This window comes from Musa acuminata, chromosome BXJ2-5, assembly GCF_036884655.1.
Source record: "Musa acuminata AAA Group cultivar baxijiao chromosome BXJ2-5, Cavendish_Baxijiao_AAA, whole genome shotgun sequence".
In the NCBI taxonomy this organism is placed as follows: domain Eukaryota; kingdom Viridiplantae; phylum Streptophyta; class Magnoliopsida; order Zingiberales; family Musaceae; genus Musa; species Musa acuminata.
The window spans coordinates 38,091,642-38,119,089 of NC_088342.1; the positions used below are offsets into that span (position 1 = coordinate 38,091,642).

Consider the following 27,448-nt stretch of genomic DNA (forward strand, 5'->3'; position numbering starts at 1 on the left):
CGCTTCAACCATTTAGTAATAATGAGATTGGGAGAAACTTGTACAAGAAAAGAAAGATATCTAACCCACAGAAGCAAAATAAGTTCTTCAGGACCATGGTGATTTACCTTATTTTTTATTTTTATATTATTATTAGTTTGTTCAACTAGCTTCAAAGATGAACAACTTTCATTATCCTTAGAGTGAGGCTATGAAAAGTAAACTCTTAAGGAAGATCAACTGAAAGAATAAGCTTCACCCCTGTAGCTAAGAGAGATTTATAGGAAAGGAATCAACTTCTCCCCTCCCATATTGAAGACAAGTGTCTCTTTAGGTCGAATCCGAAAATACACTAATTAAGAGTAAAGGGACACCACAGAAGGTATGAGGAAGCTCAATGTTTGAAGATTATCTCGAAAAGCACGAATGAATCCTTTATGAAAGGAGGCATAAAGCAAAATGTACCCAAGGTATAGTTGAAAAAACTCAACTTACATGAGAAAAAACCCATCATTACGGGGGGCATAAGATAAAATATGTTTGAAGTGCATAAGTAAAAAAAACTCGACTCACATGAGAAGAAACACATCACAGTGAGAAACATAAGGCAAAACTGTTAGGATCAAGTTGGCACTAAGAGGAGGAGAGGGGTGTATGAATTAGTACTTTCGATAAAAACCTCAATGGTTCAAAGATTCGTTCGATAAAGCTTATATCAGAAAAAACATTTAAACTTGAAAGCGTTTGTAAGTGATTGAGGGCAGTGAGCAAGTAAATCAGTGAGTGATGAGAATGAAAAGCATGAAAGAAATGATACTAAAAGAAAGCACGCCAGATTTATAGTGGTTCGGTCATTGTGACCTATATCCACTTTTGATCCCTCCTCCGTTGAGGTCACCGGCATCCACTAATGATCTTCCTTCACGGGTTTAGGAGACAATGCTTACAAGTCTCACACCTCTCTTGAATGATCACAAAACTAGAAAGAAAGGAGGAGGACACTTAACAATTTTATAACCCAAAATCTCAAGATTTTTGTTCACACTTTCATTGTCCTTTCATGCAGGAAAGAGTGGGGTATTTATAGGCCCCCAATGGGTTAAAAAATGGAGCAAAAAAGTATCTCATCTTGGGTTTCCGAGGTACTGGCGATACCACCGCCAGTATTAGGCGATACCATCATTTGTGGACTGACATTGGGCGGTACCATCACCCAGTCTGGGTGGTATCATCGCCTAATTTGAGTGGTACGATCGCTTAACAGAGCCTCGAAGACCAGGCTCTGATAGTACCATCGCTTGGCATCATTAACTGTCGATGGTACCATTGCCTTTGGGCGGTGCCATTACATGACGTGGCTCCAAGTGGCTGAATGGGTCATCCAACTAGCCTAATTCAGCCCTATTTTAGGTCCAATTAGCTCCTAATTGAGTTAATAGGATTTCTCCTAAAACTAACTTAAACATAAAGTTCTAACTACGATAGTTATGGCTAAAACAATTACGATACACGTAATCTAAGTTATCTGGTACATCAATTGTTCAACCGAACTCTCAGTAAACTTTCGGCGAACTCTCGACGATCTTCCAGGGTGCTTTCGACAAACTTATAGTGAACTCCCAATGAACTTCCGATGAGTTTTCAATGCATCGTCTGATCCTTCGGTGTATCCCCCGATTCATCGGCCCGATGCCCGATCATTGACTTCGACCCAACTTCGATTATTTTTTAATCATTTTACCTTTCTCACGATCGTAGTTAGTCTTGCATCACTTATGGATTAGATCACTAATTTATCAATTGATTTCAATATCAAAATCCGAGATTCAATAATCTTCCCATTTTTAATTATGACAATCAATTGATGACGGAGTTAACTTTAACTCTCCGTATCTATATGTCATATTGAGATAAGGCAAACTTGAATTCAAAACGAATCATAACCTTTGAATTCAAGTAAAACAATTTTGATCATACTGATCAAATACAAGGATTTAAACCAAGAAAAATTAAGTTATAAGAACCAAATCCATGAAAGGATTTAAACCAAATCAAATCCATGAAAAAATAAGCTTCATTGAATCAATCTTCTACTTTCGTAAGGAGAAATGATTCATCATAAAATATCAAAATATGCATATTAGAATTTTATGAATCAAATCCCTATTCTTTTAAATAGAAGGAAGATTTATCGCATAATAGGAATTGATTATCATATAAAAGATCAAGTATATTAAAAGTCTATAAAAACTATTCTTTAGTGAATTGTAAGAAGAAGAAATGAAGGAAACAATCTCGATTTAAAAAAAATAAACTCAAGTTACGAAAAATCAAGAAATCCAAAAAATGTATAAAGGAATTCATGCATTCGGAAGATTTAACATACCTAATTCTCTTATAATAAAATTAAATTATTTCTCATTTAAAGGTTTTGTGAAAATATCAGCTAATTAATGTTTTGTATCAACAAATTCTAAAGATATATCATGGTTATTAACATGATCTCTAAATAATACCTAATGTCAATATATTTAGTTATAGAGTGTTAAATGAGATTTTTTGTTAAACATATTACACTAGTGTTATCATATTTTATAGATATTTTTTTCAAATGAATTTCATAATATTCTAAAGTGTTTTTCATCCATATAACTTGTACACAACATGCACCTGCTATTATATACTCAGCTTCAGTTGTAGATAATGCAATCGAGTTTTATTTCTTAGAAGATCAAAAGACAAGTGCATGACCTAAAAATTGACATGTTCGAGATGTGTTTTTTCTATCTATTTGACAACCAACAAAATCAACATCGGCATAAGCAATCAATTCAAGATTTTTAGTTTTAAATACCATAATCCTAGATTAGGAGTTCCTTTTAGGTATCTAAAAATTCTTTTAACAGCTTTTAAGTGAGATTGCTTAGGATTTGACTAAAATCTAGCACATAGTCAAACACTAAACATAATATCAGGTCTAGTTGCTGTAGAAAAATCTTAGGGGCAACATTACATGCGTAGTAGAAGAACATAAAACAAAATATCTAATTTTCCAAAGATGTGTTCGTCGTCGTGTGAAGATTGGTGCGCAAAATTCATAAAACTGAAAACTGCATATATTAAAGATTATGTTACCTAGAGAGATCGTATATCTCTGAATCCCTACAGATCTCTAAGAAAGGGTAAAAGAGGTCAAGCGTCATCTATTCTAGTGGTGATCCCCACAGTAGGGCTGCGACGATGCTCCTCAAAACTCCAGGCCTGCTATATGAAGAGGAAAAGGGGAGGAGAATAAGTGATAGCAACCAAAAAGGCTCCAGCCTATGAACCATTGGTTCCCTCCTATTTATAAAGGTCCCTTGTCAACTTAACCATAATTGATCCTGCCCTATTGGGTATTGGATCTCCATCCAACTACTCAAGCCTCTTAGATTAGTAAATCTCTATTTAATAATATCTCATTAGCTTTATTGGATCTCATCCACAGGATCTAATAATTCATGAGCTTATTGAATACCTAATAAAATTGGGGCTCTGACGGATATCTCATATCTGAACCTCTACTCATCGTAACGCTTACCATATGTGTGTGACTCTCTAGGTCTAATATTGAGCTGGTCATGAGTCATACCTGTCAGAACTCCTTCTGGCTAAATGAATTATTATCTCCATAATAATTCTCATCGATTGCGGATGTACTAGGCCACTACGCTATAGTCCATAGACAATATAGGGGAATCCAATTCAATGGACATGTTTGACTTTAGTTACCATATACCTATAATCCCTCATCCATCTAATATCCCAAAGATAGTATATTGAGCATGGTGCTGTAAGACTTATATAATTTCTACTCAAGTCTCGCTCTAATCGAATTCTCTTGAAGAACTCTTTCTCTCTTAATCCGAATGGCCTTGGCCAGGGATTTGTGTGAGCAAGAACACAAAGTTGGCTACCACTCTTGATGACCGATTGTACTAGATCTAGAACCTTCAAACCTATAAGTCTGGTATCAAAGAGTGGAATACTCATATAGGACATCCTTGGTGTCTCAAGTCTATGGACCAAATACATCACCGGGACTATGGAATCGATGTTTGACAATAAAGCATCATCAACCATTTAGCATTCCATAAGTGTATCAATCGATGAACTCGTTCTCCAATGAGTACCTGTACTGTATCACTAGTGTTCTCACATAAGCAACTATGAGACCAGTTGTTCCATTATATGGATGGGTATATAGCATACTAGTTTGTCCAGTATCTCGATGTCCCTCTTGAGTAAACTATGACTGAGATTATTTAGGATATGTATTTAAAGGCAAATCGGTCTCATTATCATGATCTCATCATGATCCGATTCTCATTGCATAGATCCATGGACATCACAATATATTTAAGCAACATACAATATAAAGTAATAAAATATCAAATAATAATAATAAGCAAAAAGACTGCGTATCAAGTCATATGTGTCATCACTTATGTGATTGGCTTGTAGGACACCTATGACCAGTTGCTATAAGCTATAATAAACTACCTATCAAACCCCTACAAGTCTTTTGATCAAAACCTTCTCCATTAATGTTCATATCTAATTTTGTAGAAGTACTCATTGGTATATTTATAGCCTTAGCACTATCCATATTAAATCGTTTTAATAGATCTAATGCATACTTAGTTTGACTAACAAAAGTTCTGTCACTAAGTTGTTTGATTTGTAAGCCTAGGAGAAAGGGTTAATTCCCTCATTAAACTCATTTTGAATTCATGGCTCATACTATTGGTAAAAGATTCACATAAAGACTCATTTGAAGATTCAAAAATGATATCATTAATATAAATTTAAATAATAAAAAAATATTTTTAAAATATTTAATAAACAATGTAGTATCGACTTTGTCTTTCATAAAATTATTCTCAATTAGAAAGGAACTAAGTCTCTCATACCAAGCCCTTGAGGCTTATTTTAAACCATAGAGAGCCTTAAACAACTTAAAAACATGATTCAGAAAAACGATATTCTCAAATCCAGGTGGTTGTTCAACATAAAGTTCTTCAGAAATAAAACCCATTAAGAAAAGTACTTTTAACATTCATTTGAAATAATTTAAAATTATTATAACTAGCATAGGCAAGGAGAATTCTTATGGCTTTAAGTCTAGCCATAGGAACGAAAGTTTATTTATAATTGATACTTTCTTCTTGGTTGAAACATTTGGCCACTAATCTAGCATTGTTTCTAACCATGATACCAAGTTCATCTTGATTGTTTCTAAAGACCTATTTATTACTAATTACTAAATGGTCACTAGGTCTAGGAATTCTTTCGTACCTCATTTCTCTTAAAGTGATTTAATTCCTCATACGTTGCAAAGACTCATGAATCATCTTTCAAGACTTCAATACATTTTAATTCAATTTAAGACAAGAAGGCTACATTAGCACAAAATTCTTAAATGAAGAGAGATTTTGAACACCTTTCGATATATCTCTAATGATTACCTCCTTAGAATGAGCATCTACATACTTCAAATTCTTATGTAAGGATTCTTTGGAAGAAGATACATCCAAGTTGCTTGAGGGAGGAGAGTTTTTATTCAAATTTAAAACATCAAAATTAAGATCATCATCAAGATCATTTTTTTTAAATTTGGAAAGCTCACTAAACATAACACAGATAGATTCCTCTATAACTAAAGTTCTTTTATTAAAGATACGAAAAGCTTTAGACATAGAGGAATAACCAAGAAAAATGCCTTCATCAGATTTTACATCAAATTTTCCTAAGACATCTTTTTCATTTAAAACAAAACATTTATAACTGAAAACTTTAAAATATAAAATATTATGTTTTTTATTATTCTATAATTCATAGGAAGTTTTGAAAAGTAATAGTCTTACAAGAACCTTATTCATGACAAAGCATATCGTGTTAATTGCTTCGGCCCCAAAATACTTGGATATGCTATGCTTATTAAGCATGGTTCTTGTCATTTCTTCTAAACTTTTATTTTTTCTCTCAACAACTCTATTTTGTTGAGGGTTTCTTGGAGTGGAGAAGTTGTAATTATACTAATTTGAATCACAAAAGTTTTTAAAATCATGGTTTTGAAATTCACTATCATGATCACTTCCAATAGAGACAATCATAAAACCCTTTTCATTTTGATATAATTTAGAAAATTTTAAAAAATATTTAAAGCAATCACTTTTATGTGCTAAGAATTATGTCCAGGTGTATCTACTATAATCATCAACAATTACAAAGGCATATTTACTATTTCCTAGGCTTATTGTATCAATTGATCCAAATAAATCCATATGGATCAATTATAATGGTCTAAAGGTGTTTATTTGATTCTTTAATTTGAAACTACTTTTATTTGTTTTTCTAATTGACATGCATCACAAACTTTGTCTTTGAGAAACTTGATACTAGGAATTCCTTTTACAAGTTCTCTAGTTGAAATTTGAGAGATTAGTTTCATGTTAGTATGACCTAATCTCTCATATCAAAGCCATGCATCATTGTCTAAAGTTGAAAAACACATTTCATCATAAAAATCATCAACATCAATAGTATGCATATTATTATTTTTTAAGGCAATCATAGATATATTTTTATGTAGTATTTCAAGTATATAAGCATTAGATTCAAATTTGATAATATATCATTTATCGCACAATTGACTAATGCTTAGTATATTATGTTTTAAAACATCTACTAATAACACATCTTTAATTAAAAGGTTTAATTTATTATCTATATTTTTTTTCTAATAATTTTTCCTTTGTTGTTGTCTCCAAATATACCATTCGTCTTGGCTAGTGAGCTTAGAGAAGTGTGTTGGATCTCCGATCATATACCTTGAGCATCCACTATCAATGTATCATCTCTTACTTCTAACTTATGATTATAGACATATATACAAGAAATGAGATTTTCTTTTAGGTACCCATTTAACCTTGGGTCTCTCATAAATAGATCTATCTATCATTGAGTAATTTATGGTTCCTTTAGAACCCAAACTAATTTGTATAGACTATACATTTTAAATAGATATTTATAGGCAAAATGATCATATTTTTCATAAAAATTATTCTTTAAGTGAGACATGTAATGTAGGTTCTTTAACGAAGATGGTTGGTTTTTATTGAGTGTTACTCACAAAGTCAATTCCTTCCTTTCTATGAATATGACCTTTATTAGCAATGATCATGTTTAGAAATTTATTACCTATTTTAAAATTTTTTAATATTTCTTGTAGTAAGACATTTTCTTTTCTAAGTGAATATATCTCATCACACTTGTAAGAAGCTAGCATACTATCATCATGCTCATTTTTTAATTTATCAAATTCACTAACAAGAGAAGCATACTCCTTTTTTAATAATTTATATTTTTTTTCTAACTAGCTTACATTCATCATATAGATCATTGAAAGTGATAAGTAAATCATCATAAGCTAAATGAGATTCGATTGAGTCACTTATCTCATCATTAAGTGTCATTAGAGCGTAGTTAGTAATTTCTTTTTTGTTAGTTAACTCTTCATTTTCGGATGCATTCGAATCATCCCAAGTTGTTTTGAGCACATTCTTTTTCTTTGGTAGCTTCTTCTTCACTTGGGGATATTTATTTTTAAATTGTCCTAGTTTCTTGCATTCATAGCAAATTACTTGGTCCTTTTTTAGTTCACTTTTGCACTTGGTTTCTTGTTTTGTTTTGTTTTATTTCTTTTAAAGAATTTTTTAAATCTTCTTATAAGAAGTGTCAAGTCATCATCATTATCATTGTCATCACTTGAGTTTTTACCAAAGTAACCTTCTTTAGTTCTAAGTATCATGTCATTCCTATTCGAAAGGTTATTCTTAAGTTCATTATGTATTATACACGTCATTTCATATGTCATCAAGGACCCAATAAGTTCTTCAAGTAGAAAGATATTAAGATATTTTGCTTCTTGTATTGTCATTACTTTAGAATCCCAACTTTTTGGAAGGGATCCTAATATCTTGTTAACAAGTTCAAAATTAGAAAAACTTTTATCAAGTGCTTTTAGACTATTGATAACATCCATGAAACGAATGTACATATCTCTAATAGTCTCGTTTGGTTTCATATGAAACAACTTATAGCTATGAACCAAAAGATTAATCTTTAACTCTTAATCCCTACTTGTGCCTTAATGTGTGACTTCAAATTTGTGAAAAATCTCATGTGCAGTTTCGCATATAGAAACCCAATTAAATTCATTCTTATTAAGAGCACAAAATAAAGCGGCATTCATCACTTTAGCATTCAAAGAGAAAATCTTCTTTTCCAAATCATTCCATTCATTCATTGGTTTGGAAGACTTTTCAAAATCACTTTCAACAATATTCCATAAATTAAAATCTATAGAAAGTAAGAAGATTCTCATTCTGATTTTCCACTACGTGTAGTCCATCCCATTGAACATAGGAGGACGAGTGATAAAAAGACCCTCTTGGTTGCCAGCTATTAGGATCAAGATGGTACTAGGGGTGGGGGGGGGGAGGGGGGGTGGTCGTGAATTAGTGCTTTCGATAAAAACCTCAATGATTCGAAGATTCATTTGATAAAGCTTACATCTTAAAAAGCGTTTAAACTTGAAAACGTTTGTAAGTGTTTGAGGGCAATGAGCAAGTAAATCAACGAGTGATGAGAATGAAAAACATGAACGAAATGACATTAAAAGAAAGCATACTGAATTTATAGTGGTTCGGTCGTCGTGACCTATATTCACTTCCGATTCCTCCTCCATTGAGACCACCGGCGTCCACTAATGATCTTCCTTCAATGGGCGAAGACCAACCACCCTTTTATAACACGTTTTTCTTTTCACAGGTTTAGGAGACACCCCTTACAAGCCTCACACTTCTCTTGAATAATCACAAAACTAGAAAGGGGTGAGGAGGACCCTTAGAAATTTTACAACCCAAAATCTCAAGATTTTTATTCACATTTTCATTGTCCTTTCATGCAGAAAAGAGTGGGGTATTTATAGGCCTCAATGACTTAAAAAATGGAGCTAAAAAGTATCTCATCCCAGGTTTCCGAGGTACTGATGGTACCATCGCCTGTAGACTAATACTGGACGGTACGACCACTTGACAAAGCCTCGGAGACCGGGCTCTAGCGGTACCACCACTTGATAGGGCAGTACCACTGCTTGGCAGCATTAACTGTTGATGGTACTACCTCCCAGACCACTTAGGAGGGTGAGCCTCAAGTGGTGGCTAAATGACCCATCCAACCAGCCCAATTCAACCTTGTTTGGGGCCCAATTAGCCCCTAATTGAGTTAGTATGATTTCTCCCAAAATTAACTCAAACATAAAGCTCTAACTATGATAATTAAGGCTAAAATAATTATGATACACATAATCTAAGTTGTATGGTACGTCAATTGTTCAACCGAACTCTCGGTGAACTTCTGGCGAACTGCCGGTGATCTTCCACCAAGCTTTCGACGAACTTCCGATGAGTTTTCGGTAAACTCCCGGTGAACTTCTGGTGAGCTTTCACTATATCATCTGATCCTTTAGTGTATCCCTTGATTCATTGGGCCCGATGCCCGAGCATTGACTCCGGTGCAACTTCTTTTCTTCTTTAATTGTTTTGCCTTTCTTGTGATCATCATAGTTAGTCTTACATTACTTATCTTAACACATTGATTAGATCATTAATTCATCAATTAATTTCATTATCAAAATCTGGTATTCAACAAAAACATATCTAAGAAGCATGAGTCAAGAAAACCAAATCACATGAGAAGAAACCCACTTTGATATGAGATACAAGCTGAAATATGCCAAAGGTGTGTGAATAAAAAAAACTTGACTCTCAAGAGAAGAAGTCTGCCATGATGAAAGGTACAGAGGAAGAGGTGCTTGAGGTATGCTCCATCTAAGGAGAGTCATCAAAGGCACAAGTCAAGTTAGGTCATGAAAGCTCTAAAGCGAGGCTTGCCCGAGGTATGGAGATCGAAGAAACCCAACTCCCTTAAGGCTAACTTGAGGTGGATGGGTTAGGTGTCGACCCCCTCTTTGCTTGAGATAGGTAGATCAAGTGCCAACCTCTCTCTTTGCCCTAGGTGGAGAGATCAAGTGTCAACCCTCTCTCCACTAGAGGTGGGTAGGTCGGGGGCCAACCTTCCCTTTTGCCCAAGATGGAGAGGGCGGGCATTAACACTCTCCGCCCAAGTTGGGTATGTTAGGCATCGACCTCCCCCTTTGCCAAAGATACGTAGGTTAGGTGCCGACCCACTCTTCCCCTAAAGTGGGTAGGTTAAGTGCCAACCTCCCCTCTTTACTTAAGGTAGAGAGGTCAAGCGTTGACCCCTCTCGGCCCGAGATGGGTAGGTCGAATGTCGACGTCCATAATTGCCCAAGGTGAAGATGTCAAGCTGACTCCCTCTTTATCCAAAGTCAATAGATCGAGTGCCCTAATCTCCACATAGCTCGAGGCAAAGAGGACAAGCTCCCCAATTCTCTTTTTTGGGCACACTTAAAGTACATTTGTCGAGCACTCTTGCTCCCCTAAAGAGAAATAATTAAAAGAGTATAAGGGCACCATGTCAAATGAGACAAATATCATGCCTCAAGACCCTCGCCAAAGAACTCTTAAAGCACACCTTCGAAAAAGAGGGGAGAGGAGAAATAAATAATAGGGAAAATATCATCAGCCAATCATCATATGACATATGTTTTTCATGTGATGTCCAAGCTAAAAAAAGGTGACAAAAGTTGTCCCTCACTAGTTTGCCCATGTGGATATAGGTTCAAAGCATACAATTATAGGTTGTATCTATCTTTGTCACCTGCATGGATAAAAAGTCAAATTAAAATTGTTAAAGGCTATTGAAAGTTGTCCACCTCGAAAAATATTCTATCTCTTCACTGTTAAGTATAAGAATTCACTTTCAACATAGTTAAACGGGGGCACGTTTTATTACTCATCACTCAACTCACTTTCCTTGGGGTACTAACTTAGATTTTGGAAGAACCGGGTCGATAAACCTCACTTAACCTCAATCGTCATGCAAGTGGCACCTCAGGAGATCATTGTTTCCATCTCGAAGGTATCTTCGACAATCCTGTGCACATAGGTCAGAACCATATCAAGCTATCTAAATCGTCAATGATATCTTCTCATAACAAAAGTAGAAAGAGAATATAAACCTAAATGTATAATTGATATATATATATTTTTTCAAACGAGACAAAGATAAAATTTAAGATAAAGATTTTTCAATAAACTATCAAATCTTTATCAATTAAGCTAATTAACACATTAAATTATCATAAGTTAACTTATTTTTATACCTTCAATATTAATATGACAGTGAAGAATCAAACCCATTTACTAAGAGGTTTCCAAATACAATAAGCTATCAAATATTTATAATTAAACTAATTGACATATTGAAAAATTAATTTAATAAATTATCATAAGTTATTTTTTTATACTTTAAATATTTCTATGATAATGAAGAATCAAACCCACTTAGATTCAAAATATCATTTGATATCAAATCTTTACCTCTCACCTCCTATATTGAAGATAAGTGTCTCTTCGGGTCGAATTCGAAGAGACACTAATCAATAGCGAAGGGACAACTCGGAAGGCGTGAGGATGTTTGATATATAAAGATTATATAAAAAAAATGAAGAAATCTATCATAACAAAAGACACAAGAAAAAACATACGTAAGCTGCATGAGTCGATAAAATTCAATCGTGTGAGAAGAAACCCACTACGACGAGAGGCACAAGACAATATATGTTCGAGGTATATGAGTTGAAAAAACATGACCCACGTGTAAAGAAACTTACTAGAGTGGAAAGAAAAAAAGCAAAATGTGCCCAAGATATGTGAGTAAAAAAAAACTAACTCACATGAGAAGAACCCTACCACGGTGGGAAATACAGTTGGGTAGGCTAAGCACCGAACTCCTCTCCGACAAAGGTGGGTAGGTCAGGCACCAATCTCCCCCTTTGTCTGAGGTAGAGAGGTCAAGCACTAACCTCCTCTTTGTCTAAGCTAGGTAGGTCAGGTGTCAACCTCTCTTTTGTTGAATCTCGGATTTTGATGATGAAGTCAATTGTCATTTGGTTATCTAATTCATGTGTTGAGATAAGTGTGCAGGATTAACTACGATGGTAGTAAGACATGCAGCAGGTGTTAAGCCGGAGCCAAGACCAAGATCATGTTGGGGGTTCGAGAGTTCGTCGGAAGTTTGAACAGTTGTCGGAGGTTCTGAGGGAACAATCCGAGAAGCCCAGGGGCTTGCCAAAGAAGCTCGTCGGAACTCACCAAGAGGATCATCGCAAGTCCAGGAGTTTGCCGGGAGTTCGCTGGAGCATCGTCGAGGGTTCGTCGGATGTTCGTTGGAAGTTCGCCGGAAGCTCGTCGGAAGAAGCGATTGACGCACCGGAACACGATCTGCAGTATTGATGTCTTAATTGTCATAGTTAGCATATAGATTAAGTTAGGATTGGGAGGTGATCCCATTAACTTAATCTGGGGCCAATTGGGCCCTTGGCAGACCTAAATTGGGCCGAATTGATCAACCCATTCGGACCTAGAATTTCTGGCCGACGGTGGCACCGCTCAGGAGACTCGATCTCCAAGGAGTTCTGGGTGGTAGTACCACCCCTATCAGGCGATGGTACCACCGACAGTTATTACTGTCAGTGGTGGTACCGCCCCCGCCCTTGTCAGGCGGTGGTACCGCCTGAGCTCGGTCTCTGAGCAATGTCAGGCCATAGTACCATCCAGACTAAGCGGTAGTACTACTCAGTGACAGATGACAGGCGGTAGTACCGCCCAGTTATGACGGTTGTACCGTCAGGACCTTGAAAATATGGGAATTGATACTTTTGAGCTCCGAATTCAAACTGATTGGGGCCTATATAAACCCCACCCTTTCCTACATAAAAGAAAACCAAAAAGCTTGCTTTTATTATGAGTATTTGAGAGCTTAAAAGTGTTATAAAAGGCTAGAGTTCCTCTCTCTCTTTTCTTTCTAAGTCTTGATTATTCAAGAGAGGAGTAAAAACTTATAAGTGTTGTCTTCTGAGCCCGTCAAAAGGAGAAAAGCTGTAAAAGGGTGATTGGCCTTCGCCTATTGAAGGAAGGCCTTTAGTGGACGTCGATAACCTCATCAAAGGGGGAAGCCAAAAGTGGATGTAGGTCAAAATTGACCGAACCACTCTAAATCTCAGTTTGCATTTACATTCTGCTCTTTATCTTAACTGCAAACTGCCTCCATTGTTTTACATCAACTATATTTTTGTTTGCTCTCAAGTTAAAGATCTTTCCGAAATGGTTTTCGTACGAAATCTTTTTAAACCGACGAAAGTTTTCTGCTGCACTAATTCACCCCTCCCCCCCCCCCCCCTCCTTAGTACTCTTGATCCTAACACTTTTTGCATGACATGTAGAGGTCGACCACTAAACCCCTCTCCACTTGTGGTGGGTAAGTCGAGTGCCAACCTCCACCTTTGCTCAAGGTGGAGAGGTTGGGCATCGATCCCCTCTCTGCTTACGGTGAAGAGGTCGGGCGTCCACCCCCTCTTCACCCATGGTGGGTAGGTCAAGCGCCCTATTTCCTATACTACTCGAGGTAGGAAAGACGAGCTCCCCAACCCCCTATTCCCTATATGTTGGTCAAACACCTTAGTCCCCCTCAAAGAAGAAATCAAAATAGCATGAGGCCAATGTATCAGATGGATCAGACATCACGCTTCAAGACCCTTCCAAAAAACTCTTGAAGCATGGGGGGAGGGTGCAAATGATATAGAGGATTTCATCAACCAATTATCATATGATGTATTTTTCACGTAGCATCCAAACTGATAGAAGGTGACAAAAGTTATCCCTTACCAGTCTGCCTATGTAGATATGAGTCTAAAGTAAGTAATTATAGGCTATCTTCACCCTTATCTCGTATGTAAACAAAAAAGTCAAATTGAGGTTGTTAAAAGCTGTTGAAGGCTACCCCTTGAAAAATATTCTATAGAATATTCTGTCTTTTCACTACTAAGTATAAAAGCTCACTTTTAACATAGTTACAAATGATACTTTTTATTGTTAATCATCGTACTAATCTTCATAGAGTTACTAACTTATGCATCGAAGAGATCCAGTCAAGAAATATCTCCCAACCTTGATCTTCATATAGGTGATACCTCGAGAGATCATCATTTTCACTTCGGAAGTATATTGGATAACCCTACACACGAGTCAAAACCATATCAAGTTAACCAAAACATCAATGATATTTTCTCATAATAAAAATAAAAATAGAATATAAACCTAAATATAGAATTAATATATTTTTTATTTTTGAAAAAATAAGTTACGAAAGAAAAAAAAAAGCCACATTTCAATAAACTATCAAATCTTTACCATTTAAGTTAATTGACATATTTAAAAATTAATTTATTAAATTATACTAAATTAATTTATTTTTATATTTTAAATATTAATATAATAACGAAGGATCAAACCCATTTACCAAGAAGATTCAAAATCTCACGTGATATCTTTATCCTATAGAGAATTTTAACATCAACCTTGCGCATGAATGACATGCACAAATCTGAGAAATTTGCATGCCCTTGTTATAGTATCCCTAAACGCTTAGGAAATATTCTTCGAGTCAAATATATATATATACATATATATTTCATTCTAATCGCTAGCAATAGAACAGATTTATTCTATCGTGTTTTGTCATTTTTGAGCTCCAATTAATAGCGAATATTCCATCATAGATAGGTATACTTGTATTTTGTGTGCATATACATAAATGCAATAGAATCTTTTTCTGTATCTACAGTCACACCCATGGAATCATACGTTGCACGCTTCGACAGGTGAGCGAGCATGTTCATATGGATAACATCTGACTCACGTTTGTCCGGTGCCAGGGACCACACCTGCAAGTGGCATTAGACCGCCGAGAGCCGCCTCCATCGGATAGTACTCATGGTAGCATCCCACCGCACAACGACATGCGAAGACGATGATGGCGCTCGTTCCCGATGTCCGTGTTATCTACAGCCACCCTTGTCGGACACACATACTCATGCACGCATAGCATTAATGACACCGGTGGCGTCAGTGAAGGGTTCATCTCGAGGAAGAAAAGGGTGGATAGGTATGGCGTAAGTATGAGTTCCTGTGGGAACCTCTGGAGGCGGTTGGTGGTGGGTCGTCTGTGCCCTACCTCCACAAATCAAATGCTGTCGTCGTCTTCTTCCCAACGCATTTCAATTTGCCACACACAAGCCTTCCTCATCACGGCATCGTCATCATAACTAGCAAAAGATAAGAAGATGAGCATCTGGGTTTCATTAAAAGGAGAAGGTTATTCCACCAGTGATGTAACAAGCAATAACCCTTCTATAATCCCCATTATAAGGATAACCACGAATAATTTAGTGGAAATCCAGAAACGATCCACTTGTGTAATCATGAAATGCTAATAGAAGCTAATTACCATCTTATTGTCGATCGATCGCATGTGATTGAAGTTGTTGACCGGCTCAAACTATTCCGTGCCCATCTTCTCAGCTCCCACCAATGATGGAGACGCAACTTTCCTCCATTAAATTAGTTTTGTCAGCGCCCCAACTAACAGTAACTGTACCCATTTGTTGCACATCGAGTCTTATCTCCGTCTGTGGGACGAGAAGCCATTTATTTGGTCACTCCCTTCGTTTCCAAGGCTTACAAGAACATGACATGATACCTCGTGATTGGGTGGGTGTTAATGAGGAGCAAATGACGACCATGAAATCTCTAATTATTTGGTTATTATATCTCCACTTGCCCTATTTATTTGATTGCAATACAAGGAAGTAACAGCTTGGCATTCGTCCGCTACCTGCGAGCAGATGTATTCGAGTCATCAATTATTTTCCATATGCCAAAAATACCCTTCTTCCTACTGGGGCTTACTATGAAATGGTCGAATCGACCCGCGGTGGCAACATCGTGGTTTCTTGCGAAATATGAGGATAATTACTTCAAAGTATTCATTGCCAGGTCACCTGGTCCCACCGCCACTTCTTCTTCGACCCTTCCGTCCGTTAAACTTCCGTCACAGTCTCCGACTTCATAAGCACTCCGCCCCCATTCACGAGAGAGAGAGAGAGAGAGAGAGAGAGAGAGAGAGGAACGAAAGGGAGGGGATTCGACGGAAGGCGACGATGACGGCTGCTCTGAGCATAGCGACGGCGGTGGTCATGCTGTCATGCATCGTGACGGCGGCGGTTGCTTTGAACGTGACGACGTTGCCCTTCGACGAAGGCTTCTGCCACCTCTTCGGCGACGACAACCTCGTACGCTCCCCGGACGGCCGCAGCGCCCGTCTCATCCTCAACCGCTACTCCGGTAATTTCCATCCCCGGCCTCGTTCGAGCATGCTCACCCTTGTTTACATATGTAGTATATATAGAGTGATTTATGCGTTGATCGTGGTCAATTAGGTTCGGGCTTCATATCAAACGACCTTTACGACCATGGGTTCTTCAGCGCCTCCATCAAGTTGCCGTCCGATTACACGGCCGGCGTCGTCGTCGCCTTCTATGTGAGTCCACGCCCTCTCATCTTCACTTTCCCTCTGCACAATATAGCGTTCTAGTAATCCTGTGTTGTTATTAGGAATCATACAATAGGAAAAAGGCTAGTTGTTCACGTTTCCTGCAAAATAATGAACCAAAATGGAATGGAGCGTCTGGTACATGAAGAAGGAAAGACACCTACGCCAGGCTTGTTGGTCCGATACCTTCATGCTCCTTTTGGACCGTTCAAACATTGCTGTCAACTGTTGTTTCTTGTGGAGTTCGAAGTTGTGTTTCCACGTACTGGTCGAAGTTTTAGTACCATCACCACCCAAATACATTGAAGACTTTGAGTTCTATTGGATACAGACGTGCTCGTCAATTTCAACCATCTAAGGAAATGCTGGGTTATAGGACGTTGCACTAAACTGTTGTATTGATTCTGGTATTGATGCTGAGTTGTGGAATTCTGCTCCGCAGACTTCTAATGGAGATATATTCGAGAAGACACACGATGAGTTGGACTTCGAGTTCCTGGGCAACACGAGGGGTAGAGAGTGGAGGATACAGACTAATGTGTACGGGAACGGAAGCACCAGTCGAGGCCGGGAGGAGCGCTACGTCCTTCCCTTCGATCCCACCGTCGAAGCTCACCGATACTCCATCCTGTGGACCTCCGACTTCATCATGTATGCCCCTTTTTACCCTGCCATCTCATCTTACGCTCATGAAATATGCCTTGGTTGGGTACATCCTCAGAAGAAGGCATTTTTGGTAATTTACTCTCCATTTATACTCTGCTGCAGTAGTAATCTTTTTTTCCTTCTTTGAGATGATGGAATACAAACTGTCAGTATGCTACTCCTCCCCATGCAATGTTTCCTAGTCCATGCCAAGTTGACGACTGGGAAATACTAAGGGTCGTGTTGTTGGCTTTGCAGATTCTACATCGACGACACCCCTATCAGGGAGGTGGTCCGGAGCGACGCCATGGGCGGCGACTACCCGTCGAAGCCCATGTCCGTCTACGCCACCATATGGGATGGCTCCACCTGGGCCACCGGCAACGGCAAGTACAAGGTGAACTACAAGTACGCGCCGTTCGTCTCCGATTTCTCCGACCTCGTCCTCCGCGGCTGCCGCGTCGACCCCATACAGCAGCCGGACTCCGCCAGGCGGTGCGCCGAGGCCAACGAAGACCTCCTGACGGCCGACTTCGCGGTGATGACCCCCAAGAAGCGTGCCGCCATGCGCCGCTTCCGCGAGCGCTATATGACCTACGCCTTCTGCTACGACACCAACCGGTACCCGCTCACGTTCCCGGACTGCGACGTGATTCCGTCGGAGCAGAGCAGGTTCTTCGAGTGGGGCGAGACCAAGTACCCGAGGGAGCGCCGGAGGTCCAGGCGCCAGATCCGGAAGCCGCCGAGGGCCGGCGACCCAAAGCGCGAGGCGGACGTCTAACTGCTGCTGTTGCTATGCTCATCCCGACAATATTCTTCCATTCTTGGTTGTTCATGTGAGTAGGACTGATGGCTTCTTTGTTTTGTTATGGTGTGTGCGTCGTCGGTACGTATTCGTTGATTCTTTGTGGGTGGTCATCCGTGTGCAACTTAATTTTATGTGAAGCGATGGTGGGTGTTTAGATGCTATCAAGGGGTTGGTTAGATCTCGTAGTCCTGGAGGACATCGATGGATGCTTTTCCCGAGTGCGAGCATATCGGGTTGGCCATTTGGTACACGCAAATATATGCTATCTTATCTTTCGGTGTGTTGCTTGGATATTGGACGGCTGCGCAGGGCAGAACCGGGAAGGCCCAAAGCAGCGTCTTTTTAAGCCATATGTATCTTCGTGGGTGGTCCAACTCGGTCGCCGTTGGTGATGGAAGTGGGCGGAGTTACTGCGGAAAAGCAATGTGAACTTGTAGAACGTGGGGGGCGGGGCGCTCCGGCGACCAACGGAGGTGGCTTCTCATCTGTCACGGCTGGTGGATAAGGGATATGGTGTGAGCAGCCACTGAATGTTATTCTCACGTTGTTAGAGGGAGAAGCTGAGATCGTGGGTCTCTCTGGTGTCCCTCACGAGTCCACAGATCCACAGCAGCAGCCGCGGATGATTAGGTGTGGGGTATGTGGGTCCTCCATTCGAGGTAATCCATCCGATGGATTGCAACGGAGACACCGGAGGACTTGAGGGGGTCGACGATGGTGAGTTGCTGCCAGCGAAATAAAGGGGAGACACAGTTGGGAGGTTTGCACGGCACATTCTTCATCCTCTTCTTCATGTTCCTGTCAAAAAGAAGACGGCCAACGTACTGAAATGAGCTGCGTTCCCATAGGAGATCTATCCTTGTTTTGGATTCGAACATTTGGTGCGCGTTAATCTCCAGAAAACATTTCTGCAAATCCAAGGATACATCGAGACTCTGCACCCGACCACAACACCCAACGTTTACTGCACCCCCTTTGATGATTCTGCGGCAAGACACAGATCATCACAAACTTTTTTTTCTTCTCCTTCACCGTCTGTAAAAGGGAGACGTATGGATATGGGTCGAGTTGAGCTTTGATGGGCCGCCAAGCGATCAGTCGGCATGACACTACTTGCTGAGCGGTGAAACTTGTCTCTCACCAGAACTGAAACCCCCGACTAGGCAGCTAGTCTGTTGACTCGGATCATTGACTATTGCTAATTTATAGGATTATTCCATATGTCGGACACTAATAGTCAACTTGAGTTCAGACTTATTACAAGCTTCAAAGCTAGATATAACTGAAGATTTAAAGGACAAGTTACACTCGATTAGAGATCCTACAAAAACTACGTTATGATGTAACTGAAGCCGTTAGATCAAAAGGATTATAGAATGTTTTGTTGTCCATTGTGCTAATCCAATGAGGTATTGGACTCTAAACATTTGAATTAGTATCGGATTAACAATGATGTGACATCAGGTCAACCATTTACTTCCGACCTCATCACATACCAACACTAATTTCTTCCCATCAATAGTCTCCCACCGCATTTTCCTTTCATTTAGTTTACTACATACACGACGTCTTTGATTCAACCCTACGACGGCCCAACGAGGCCGACGGGAAAGAGTAGAGGAGACATTCGAATATTCCGAGGGAGATATGCTTCAACTGTAGAGAGAGAGAGAGAGAGAGAGAGAGCTCCGCTGTTGAAATCGAACGGTTGTGATTACAGATCCTATGTGTAATCGTCCAAGCGGTGATGATAGTATCTATCACACGACTCACTTTTCGTATTACTTATATTTTATAAGCGTTGTCCCCTCCACACCACCAAAAAAAATCGTTTCCCTGATAGTGATAAGATTGCCTCGGAATTGAAGATGAAACATCACCGACGAAAGGAACGAAACGGCTCGATGACCGACGCACCACCAATTTCTTCTCCGGTCCGACACCGCAAGTCGGCAGCGTCTATTTGCGAGCAGTCAAAACCTTTTGGTATTTACATGTAGGATAAATAATTAAAGAACGATTAAGATTTCTTTATTTTTCGATATTTTTTTATTCACGCTAAAAAAAATGAATCATATGTGAACAGGAGTGGCTGACGTACTCACGGGTAAAGACCACGGGCCACGTGGGGGGATCTCGTCGCGTCCAACGCCGGTGCTTCGTTGGATCCCCACGCCCGTCGCAACGGATCCCGCACAACGCATGCGACCGTCACACGATGCCACACGAGACTTGTGGAGGGAGGAGAGTCGCGGAGAGATCAAGGGGAGGGCCTCGATTCAATGTGTCTTGGGAAATGATGCCGCTATTCGAAGCAGCTGAGAGATTGACAGTCCAAATGTCTTCTGTTTTGGGAGCTGGCAGACTATTCACCGCCACCTTTTCTTTCATCTAAAGCACAGTGTACCGGCATTATATATATATATATATATATATATAGACAGTTTGTTCATGAACTGTTAGATTAGACGTATATATACAACATAATCTCTTCGTTGATCAGAAAACATGCGTGTCATCCCTTTAAGGAGCGTGCGGCTCAACCTTCTAATCAAGGCATCCGTCTCCTCCGCGGTACCGCAAGTCTCGTCGGGCTCTCTCGCGAAGACAAGGATGCACCGACAATCTCTCGGAAAGCCTGGCGCCAAGCATCTCATCTCCGGCGCAGCGGGAGGGGCTCGGAAGGAGGAGAAGCGGAAGAGCTTCGCCAGCGCTGCTGGATCTGCGGTTGCGCAGGAGCCGGCGGCGGAGGATATGGCCATTGAGGCAGACAAGCTGCTCCGAGCGAGCTCGAGGACGAACAAGTCCATCCATCTCATCCCCGTCTTCACCATCCTCTGCCTTCTCGTCCTCTACTTCTTCTCCCACGAGCCCTCCCCCACAGGTTGGTTTGCCCTGCCGCCGCCGCCCAGATAAATTGTACGCTGACCTTCTCATCTCCCTGCTTTGTCGACTACAGATATGCAAGCCTTCGGTAGCTCCGCCCTGCGATTAGACTCCAGAGGTATAATGCTGCTCCTAAGGGCTCTCCTCGATGGCCTTGTGTTGCTTTCTCGCCGTGATTCCTCTATCGGCGGTCTCTTTTGGACTTAATATCTTCTTCTGGTTGTAGCGGCGGTTTCCGGAGCGCAGACCGGGGGACATGTCGGCGCGGAGAGAGGCAACGTGGCGTTGGCGACCCACCGAAGCCGTCGGAGGCTGAAGGCAGCGGCGGGGCCGGTCCGCCACCGGAAGATCGGGAGTTCCTGGCTATGCCGGGCACGTGAGGACTACAGTCGGTGACGAGCAAATAAAATGCATGGTTGCTATCGTTCCGTGTAGTCTCTCATCTGTGGGTAATCGTTCTATCTCTTTCCATGATCATTAAAGTGCACGAGAGTCGCAAAAGAATTACGAGGGATGACTAGAAATTTACAAGATAGATTGTAATCTTTTGTTTCAAGACTGACGTCACCCAATACGAGCTTGCGAGTCGAATCGCACTTAATAGCAACGCAATGGATATCAGGAAACAGAAATCACAGCGGCACGCATCGCAAAGCATCATGATAGCAAAACGGGTGCACACCCCACGGCGATGATTCGTGTGTGCAATTGATCTTGCTAGGAATCTACAATTCACAATCCGAATCAATTGATTAGAGAAGTTGGCTCACCCAATCTTGCAAATTACGTTCAAACCATCTATTTAATGTTCCCAATCCGAGAGAAATAAAATACATTATCTTTAATATCTTGATTTCTATACTTTCAAAAGTTTCAATCAGATGAATATGTAAATTTATACGGAAGTAAAATATTTAATATTATTTCTTTTTACGTCATCGATTCTGTTGACGAAAATATCATAAGATATATCATCGAGCATGTCTTGACTCCGGTTTACTTTATAATTATAGAGATCTCAATATAAATTTTAAAATTAAAATTATAAAATTATAAAAAAATATATAATTATTTCTCTAACTATCGCTACGGACCATATGTTAGGGAGCCCACCTGTTGCTTTTGTATCTCTCTGTTTGGGACATCGTTACCTATCTCGATCGTCACAGGTGGTTTGGACTCGCCATCTGCTGCCGCTGCTTTTTGTGTTGGATCGATGAATTGCTCCGGTACATCTCGTCATCGTTATCGTGGAAGCATGCAGGACTGCCGGCTAACAAATAGAGGTCTGATTCGTATCTCCATTTCCGATGTGCACCATCTCTGTGATCAAAAGAAAGCTGGCATCAAGCAACGATCTGTTTTCCTCTTCTTTTTACTGTCTGCTTCGTGTTTCCAAAGAGAGCACTGAGGCTTCCATTTCACCTGAACCGATGAGACGTCATGACAGCTACCCCCTCCTTATCGTCGTCCCTCGCCTGCGATCGAGCATTCCATGTATGAAACACAAGAGTCGATGATTGAAGATGACAGCCACGCACGTCATCCCACCGTGTCGTAGCAAAAACTTCGTCCTGCACCGTGTTCATCATCAATCATTACAAAAAACAAAGCTCAGCTAATCAATCCCCGGGGTAGCTGGAGAAGGGCAGCTGACGGGGCTGCACCACCTTCTTCCCAGTTGGGGCTCCTCTTCTAAGCCACACACAACTCCATAAGGGTAGTCGACCGGATGTTTGTTGTTCTTCAACGCCCGATAAAACAAAAAGTGTAATTGCAATCGTGGCACATAATTGGCGTGTCATCTGTAGACGGAGACTGTGCGATTCCGACGCTATCATTGAATTAAATGATTGACGAAGCAACCGACAGGGATTGGCTGTGGAAGGAAAGAAAAGGTTACGGCCGTGGAGACTCGCCCCTCAGGAACGGGCGAACCTATGTAATGATAATGCAAATAATCGTACCATATCACGCACTCATCACATACATAGTGGGTCTACTGCTTTGGAAATACCACCAGCATGATGTGACTCGGGTTTTGGCCCGAGTAAAAGATCGGGCAGTACGCCATTCGCTGTTTTTATACTGCTGCTGCTGCTGCTGCTGCGGGGCCAAACACATGTGAACTGCACCCTGTAATTGCAGCCGCTGTCCAGCCATTACGTTCTAATAATGCTAATGTGCTGACTTGATTGAGTCATCAGTGGGCTTTACGAACTAAACATCGATCGATTCACGGCATGAGGACACGTCAACGTGATCGACGAGTTCTCCGAGGCGCGCGCTCTCTCTCTCTCTCTCTCTCTTCGTATGTTGTTTCACTGTGGTGACTGCAAGCTGGAACCTCAGTGCTGCCGGTGCCCACTGACGCCACTATGAAAGGTGGTGAATGAGAGGGAATCGCTCGCTTTTCCTCGGTCTCCATCTGTGACGGCCCCCAAAGCCCGAGAGGGAGAAGGTTGCCTTTCCCCTCTCTTACCTCGGCGACGCTTTGCTGCTCTCTCTGGTGATTTTTCAATTCCGTCGGGCCAAATAGGTTCATCTCTTCTCTCCGTGACGTGAATTACACCGAATCTTTTACCCTTCTTTCGGTTCCTCTGCACTTTCGGTTCTAAATATTCTCAAAACAGGTTAGAGGTCTGCTGTATCTGTCTTCTGTGTTCTTCTAATCAGTGGCTGATTTCCTCCCCTATCTTGAACCATCTCTTTGTCGTTTGTTTTTGATTGTTTGACGGGTGTCCACCGGGACATCTGTAGATAGGCTATAATCTGTGCTGCTAAAGTCTACCATTTTACCTGCTTTTTAGGGCTGTCGTTGGCAAAAAGATTCTCTGTGCATTTACTGTTTGTGCTAGCAATTTGATCCGCAATGCAATCATCCTTAGCATGCCTGTGACGATGTTCTTTATCATGTTTGTGGTGTTGCTGTTTCATGATGTCTTTCAGATTGTTATTAGAACTCCATGGTTTTGAGTCTTTTGTTTTGTGCATCTGCAGGTTTGCGTTAGAGTGAGTTAGGCCTAAAATCCAGCTGAAACATAACATAGATTTCAGCAAGAATTCCTGCCGTCAGTGTGGTATATGATCTTTGACCGATTTGTCGTCTCTTAGGATCTGCAAAGCCAGTGTGTAAAATCTTTCCAAGTCTTCCAATACTCTGTTCGGCATAATGGTTTCGAGATCGTACTCAAACCTTCTGGACCTTGCGTCCGGCGAGTTCCCCGCATTTGGCCGGACTGGCAAGAAGCTCCCTAGAGTGATGACTGTCGCCGGGATCATCTCCGATCTGGACGAGGAGAACACCAACAGTATGACGTCGGATGGCCCCTCTTCTGTCACTCAGGACCGGATGATCATAGTCGGCAATCAGCTGCCGATTCGCGCTCACCGAAGACCCGATGGCAAGGGCTGGAACTTCAGCTGGGACGAGGACTCGCTACTCCTGCAGCTCAAAGATGGTCTTGGGGAGGACGTGGAAGTCGTATATATCGGTTGCTTGAGGGAGGAGATAGATCCCGCAGAACAGGATGATGTTTCCCAGACGTTGCTCGAGACGTTTAGGTGCGTCCCGACGTTCCTCGCGCCCGATCTCTTCTCCAAGTTCTACCATGGGTTCTGCAAGCAACATCTGTGGCCCCTGTTCCACTACATGCTCCCCCTGTCGCCGGACCTCGGCGGGCGTTTCGACCGGGTTCTTTGGCAAGCTTATGTTTCGGTGAACAAGATATTTGCGGACAAGATCATGGAGGTGATAAATCCGGATGATGATTTCGTGTGGGTGCATGATTACCATCTTATGGTGTTGCCGACCTTCCTGAGGAAGAGGTTTAACAGGGTGAAGCTTGGGTTCTTTCTCCATAGCCCGTTTCCCTCTTCCGAGATTTACAGAACCCTTCCTGTGAGAGATGAACTCCTCAGAGCTCTCCTGAACGCCGATCTCATTGGCTTTCATACCTTCGATTATGCCAGACACTTCCTTTCTTGCTGTGGTAGAATGCTTGGCCTCGCCTATGAATCGAAAAGGGGCTACATTGGGCTCGAGTACTACGGCCGCACTGTCAGTATCAAAATCCTTCCGGTAGGGATTCACACTGGTCAGCTCCAGTCGGTTCTACGGCTTGCAGAAACCGAAGCTAGAGTATCTGAGTTCAGGGATCAACTCAAGGATCGAATCGTGTTGCTTGGAGTGGACGACATGGACATATTCAAAGGAATAAGCTTAAAGCTTTTGGCCACGGAGCAATTGCTTGTGCAGCACCCGGAGTGGAGGGAGAAGGTGGTGTTGGTGCAGATTGCCAATCCCGCAAGAGGCCGAGGCAAAGACGTGCAAGACGTTCAATCGGAGATGCATACCACCGCTGAAAGGATAAATGAGAGATTCGGAAGGCCAGGCTACAAACCTGTCATCTTGATCGATCACCCACTTCAGTTCTACGAGAGGATTGCGTATTATGTAATCGCCGAGTGTTGTCTGGTCACGGCAGTGAGGGATGGGATGAATCTGATACCCTACGAGTATGTGATTTGCCGGCAAGGTACGGAGAGATTGGATGAGATACTGCAGCTCGGTCCATCGGTGCCGAAGAGGAGCATGCTGGTTGTCTCTGAATTCATCGGCTGTTCTCCATCCCTCAGCGGAGCCATTCGTGTCAATCCATGGAACATAGATTCCGTGGCTGAGGCAATGGACACAGCTTTGGTAATTCAGGAGTCGGAGAAACAATTACGCCACGAGAAGCATTACAAGTATGTGATCACCCACGACGTTGGGTATTGGGCAAACAGCTTTTTGCAAGATCTGCAGAGGGCTTGCCGAGACCACACGATGAGGAGGTGCTGGGGGATTGGTTTCGGCTTAGGCTTCAGGGTCATTGCGCTAGATTACACTTTCAGGAAGCTGTCCGTAGATCACATTGTGTCTGCTTACCGAAGGACCAAAAGCCGAGCCATTCTCTTGGATTACGATGGTACCATAATGCCTCAGACGTCGATCAACAAGACCCCGACCCCTGAGGCCATCAGTACATTGAAGAGCTTGTGCAATGATCCCAGGAATGTAGTGTTTCTTGTTAGTGGAAGAGACAAGATCACTCTGAGCGAGTGGTTTTCTTCTTGCGACAAGCTAGTAATTGCAGCCGAGCATGGCTACTTCCTGAGGTAAAACATACATTGTCTGGATCGTTGGACATCTTTAGAGTCGTAGTTCGAGTCTGCATTACCGGCTTCACTTATATAGTTCGATCTGTTTTCAGGGAGAAGTCTGATGCAGAATGGGAAACATGCGTTTCGGTGGCCGACTTCGACTGGAAGCAGATGGCAGAGCCGATCATGCAGTTATACACCGAAGCCACTGATGGTTCGTCCATAGAGACCAGGGAAAGTGCACTAGTCTGGCACTACCAGTATGCTGATCCGGATTTCGGGTCATGCCAAGCCAAAGAACTCCTCGACCATCTAGAGAGCGTCCTCACGAACGAGCCGGTGTCCGTGAAGAGTGGCCAACACATCGTAGAAGTCAAGCCACAGGTCAATCAAAAACATTCCTTTGTGATACCCGCATACTTTCATCGACATCACTGTGTATCATCTAACCCAGCTCAAGATGTGCAGGGTGTGTCGAAGGGCGTGGTGGCGGAACGACTTCTGTCCACAGCAAGCCAGAAGGGCGTGCTTCCGGATTTTGTTCTTTGCATAGGTGATGATAGATCAGACGAGGATATGTTCCAAGTCTATCATGAGCGCCATGGCAGGACCTAATCTCTCCTTCCGGATTTTGTTCTTTGCATAGGTGATGATAGATCAGACGAGGATATGTTCGAAGTCATCATGAGCGCCATGGCCGGACCTAATCTCTCACCGGTTGCAGAAGTGTTTGCCTGCACGGTCGGGCAAAAGCCGAGCAAAGCAAAGTACTTCTTGGAGGATACTACTGAGATCGTCAGAATGTTGCAGGGCCTCGCGACGGCTTCAGACCAAATGGCTCGTGCTGCTGCATCTCAAACTCCGCCACAGTGAATCAAGCAATGCTGTTTTTGTTCCTCCTGTGTTTATGTATATATGTCCACGTCTGCTATAACATAAACTTGGTAGAACATTTGCGCTCTACTTTTGGGATTGGACTGCTCCTTCTCGATTTCTTATTGTGTGCAAGTGCTCTATCTTTTCATGTGACCGACTGACTCACATATGGTTAGTCGTTAACACATAATCCCACGTTAAGAAAATCAAGTTTGGTATCTCCTATTTAAACTATAAATAAGAGCTTATATTTTAAAGTTAGATGCAACATAAGAAAATCTAATTGTTTATTTTAAGCTTTTTTTGTTTAGTAGTTTTTGGCCTAGGAATATCTTCCTAAAGCATTTGTAATAGTCCCTATTTTATAGTAGTGATTTGCTCTTCCTTCATCCGTGGATGTAGGACAATTGATCGAACCACGTAAATCTGGTGTTCTTGTCGCTTTTATTATTTCTGCTTTATTGTCTT

General features: G+C 41.3%; 3 protein-coding genes across 6 annotated transcripts; all 3 read left to right on the forward strand.

The window, feature by feature from the left end:
- Positions 1–16,148: 16,148 nt before the first annotated feature.
- Positions 16,149–18,234, forward strand: LOC103985313 (probable xyloglucan endotransglucosylase/hydrolase protein 30). Its single transcript, XM_009402968.3, has 4 exons — positions 16,149–16,412; positions 16,508–16,608; positions 17,063–17,271; positions 17,524–18,234. The coding sequence occupies exons 1-4, from the start codon at positions 16,229–16,231 to the stop codon at positions 18,044–18,046; spliced, it is 1,017 nt and encodes a 338-aa protein (XP_009401243.2). The 5' UTR covers positions 16,149–16,228; the 3' UTR covers positions 18,047–18,234.
- A 2,328-nt stretch (positions 18,235–20,562) lies between these two features.
- On the forward strand, positions 20,563–21,566 carry LOC135611784 (uncharacterized). The gene is made up of 3 exons (XM_065107414.1): positions 20,563–20,957; positions 21,033–21,077; positions 21,186–21,566. Exons 1-3 carry the CDS (start codon positions 20,582–20,584, stop codon positions 21,353–21,355), a joined length of 591 nt encoding a protein of 196 aa, XP_064963486.1. The 5' UTR covers positions 20,563–20,581; the 3' UTR covers positions 21,356–21,566.
- Positions 21,567–23,217: 1,651 nt separating this feature from the next.
- LOC103985314 (alpha,alpha-trehalose-phosphate synthase [UDP-forming] 5) lies at positions 23,218–27,095 on the forward strand. Of its 4 annotated transcripts, none has more exons than XM_018826531.2 (5): positions 23,218–23,498; positions 23,960–26,119; positions 26,215–26,488; positions 26,573–26,657; positions 26,751–27,095. In XM_018826531.2, the coding sequence occupies exons 2-5, from the start codon at positions 24,132–24,134 to the stop codon at positions 26,975–26,977; spliced, it is 2,574 nt and encodes an 857-aa protein (XP_018682076.2). In that variant the 5' UTR covers positions 23,218–23,498; positions 23,960–24,131; the 3' UTR covers positions 26,978–27,095. The 4 variants fall into 4 exon arrangements, with proteins under 4 accessions (XP_018682076.2, XP_064965361.1, XP_064965359.1 ...); XM_065109289.1 differs by having other exon boundaries at positions 23,230–23,468; XM_065109287.1 differs by having other exon boundaries at positions 23,454–23,592.
- The last annotated feature ends 353 nt before the right edge of the window (positions 27,096–27,448 follow it).

Excerpts from the sequence above, each read along its gene's own strand:
- LOC103985313 (XM_009402968.3), top strand. The coding sequence starts at position 16,229 with ATGACGGCTGCTCTGAGCATAGCGACGGCGGTGGTCATGCTGTCATGC. Across the intron at positions 16,413-16,507 it reads CATCCTCAACCGCTACTCCG|GTTCGGGCTTCATATCAAAC; the intron begins GTAATTTCCATC and ends GTGGTCAATTAG. Across the intron at positions 16,609-17,062 it reads GCGTCGTCGTCGCCTTCTAT|ACTTCTAATGGAGATATATT; the intron begins GTGAGTCCACGC and ends TCTGCTCCGCAG.
- LOC135611784 (XM_065107414.1), top strand. The coding sequence starts at position 20,582 with ATGCGTGTCATCCCTTTAAGGAGCGTGCGGCTCAACCTTCTAATCAAG. Across the intron at positions 20,958-21,032 it reads CCACGAGCCCTCCCCCACAG|ATATGCAAGCCTTCGGTAGC; the intron begins GTTGGTTTGCCC and ends TGTCGACTACAG. Across the intron at positions 21,078-21,185 it reads CCTGCGATTAGACTCCAGAG|CGGCGGTTTCCGGAGCGCAG; the intron begins GTATAATGCTGC and ends TTCTGGTTGTAG.
- LOC103985314 (XM_018826531.2), top strand. The coding sequence starts at position 24,132 with ATGGTTTCGAGATCGTACTCAAACCTTCTGGACCTTGCGTCCGGCGAG. Across the intron at positions 26,120-26,214 it reads GAGCATGGCTACTTCCTGAG|GGAGAAGTCTGATGCAGAAT; the intron begins GTAAAACATACA and ends ATCTGTTTTCAG. Across the intron at positions 26,489-26,572 it reads TCGTAGAAGTCAAGCCACAG|GGTGTGTCGAAGGGCGTGGT; the intron begins GTCAATCAAAAA and ends CAAGATGTGCAG.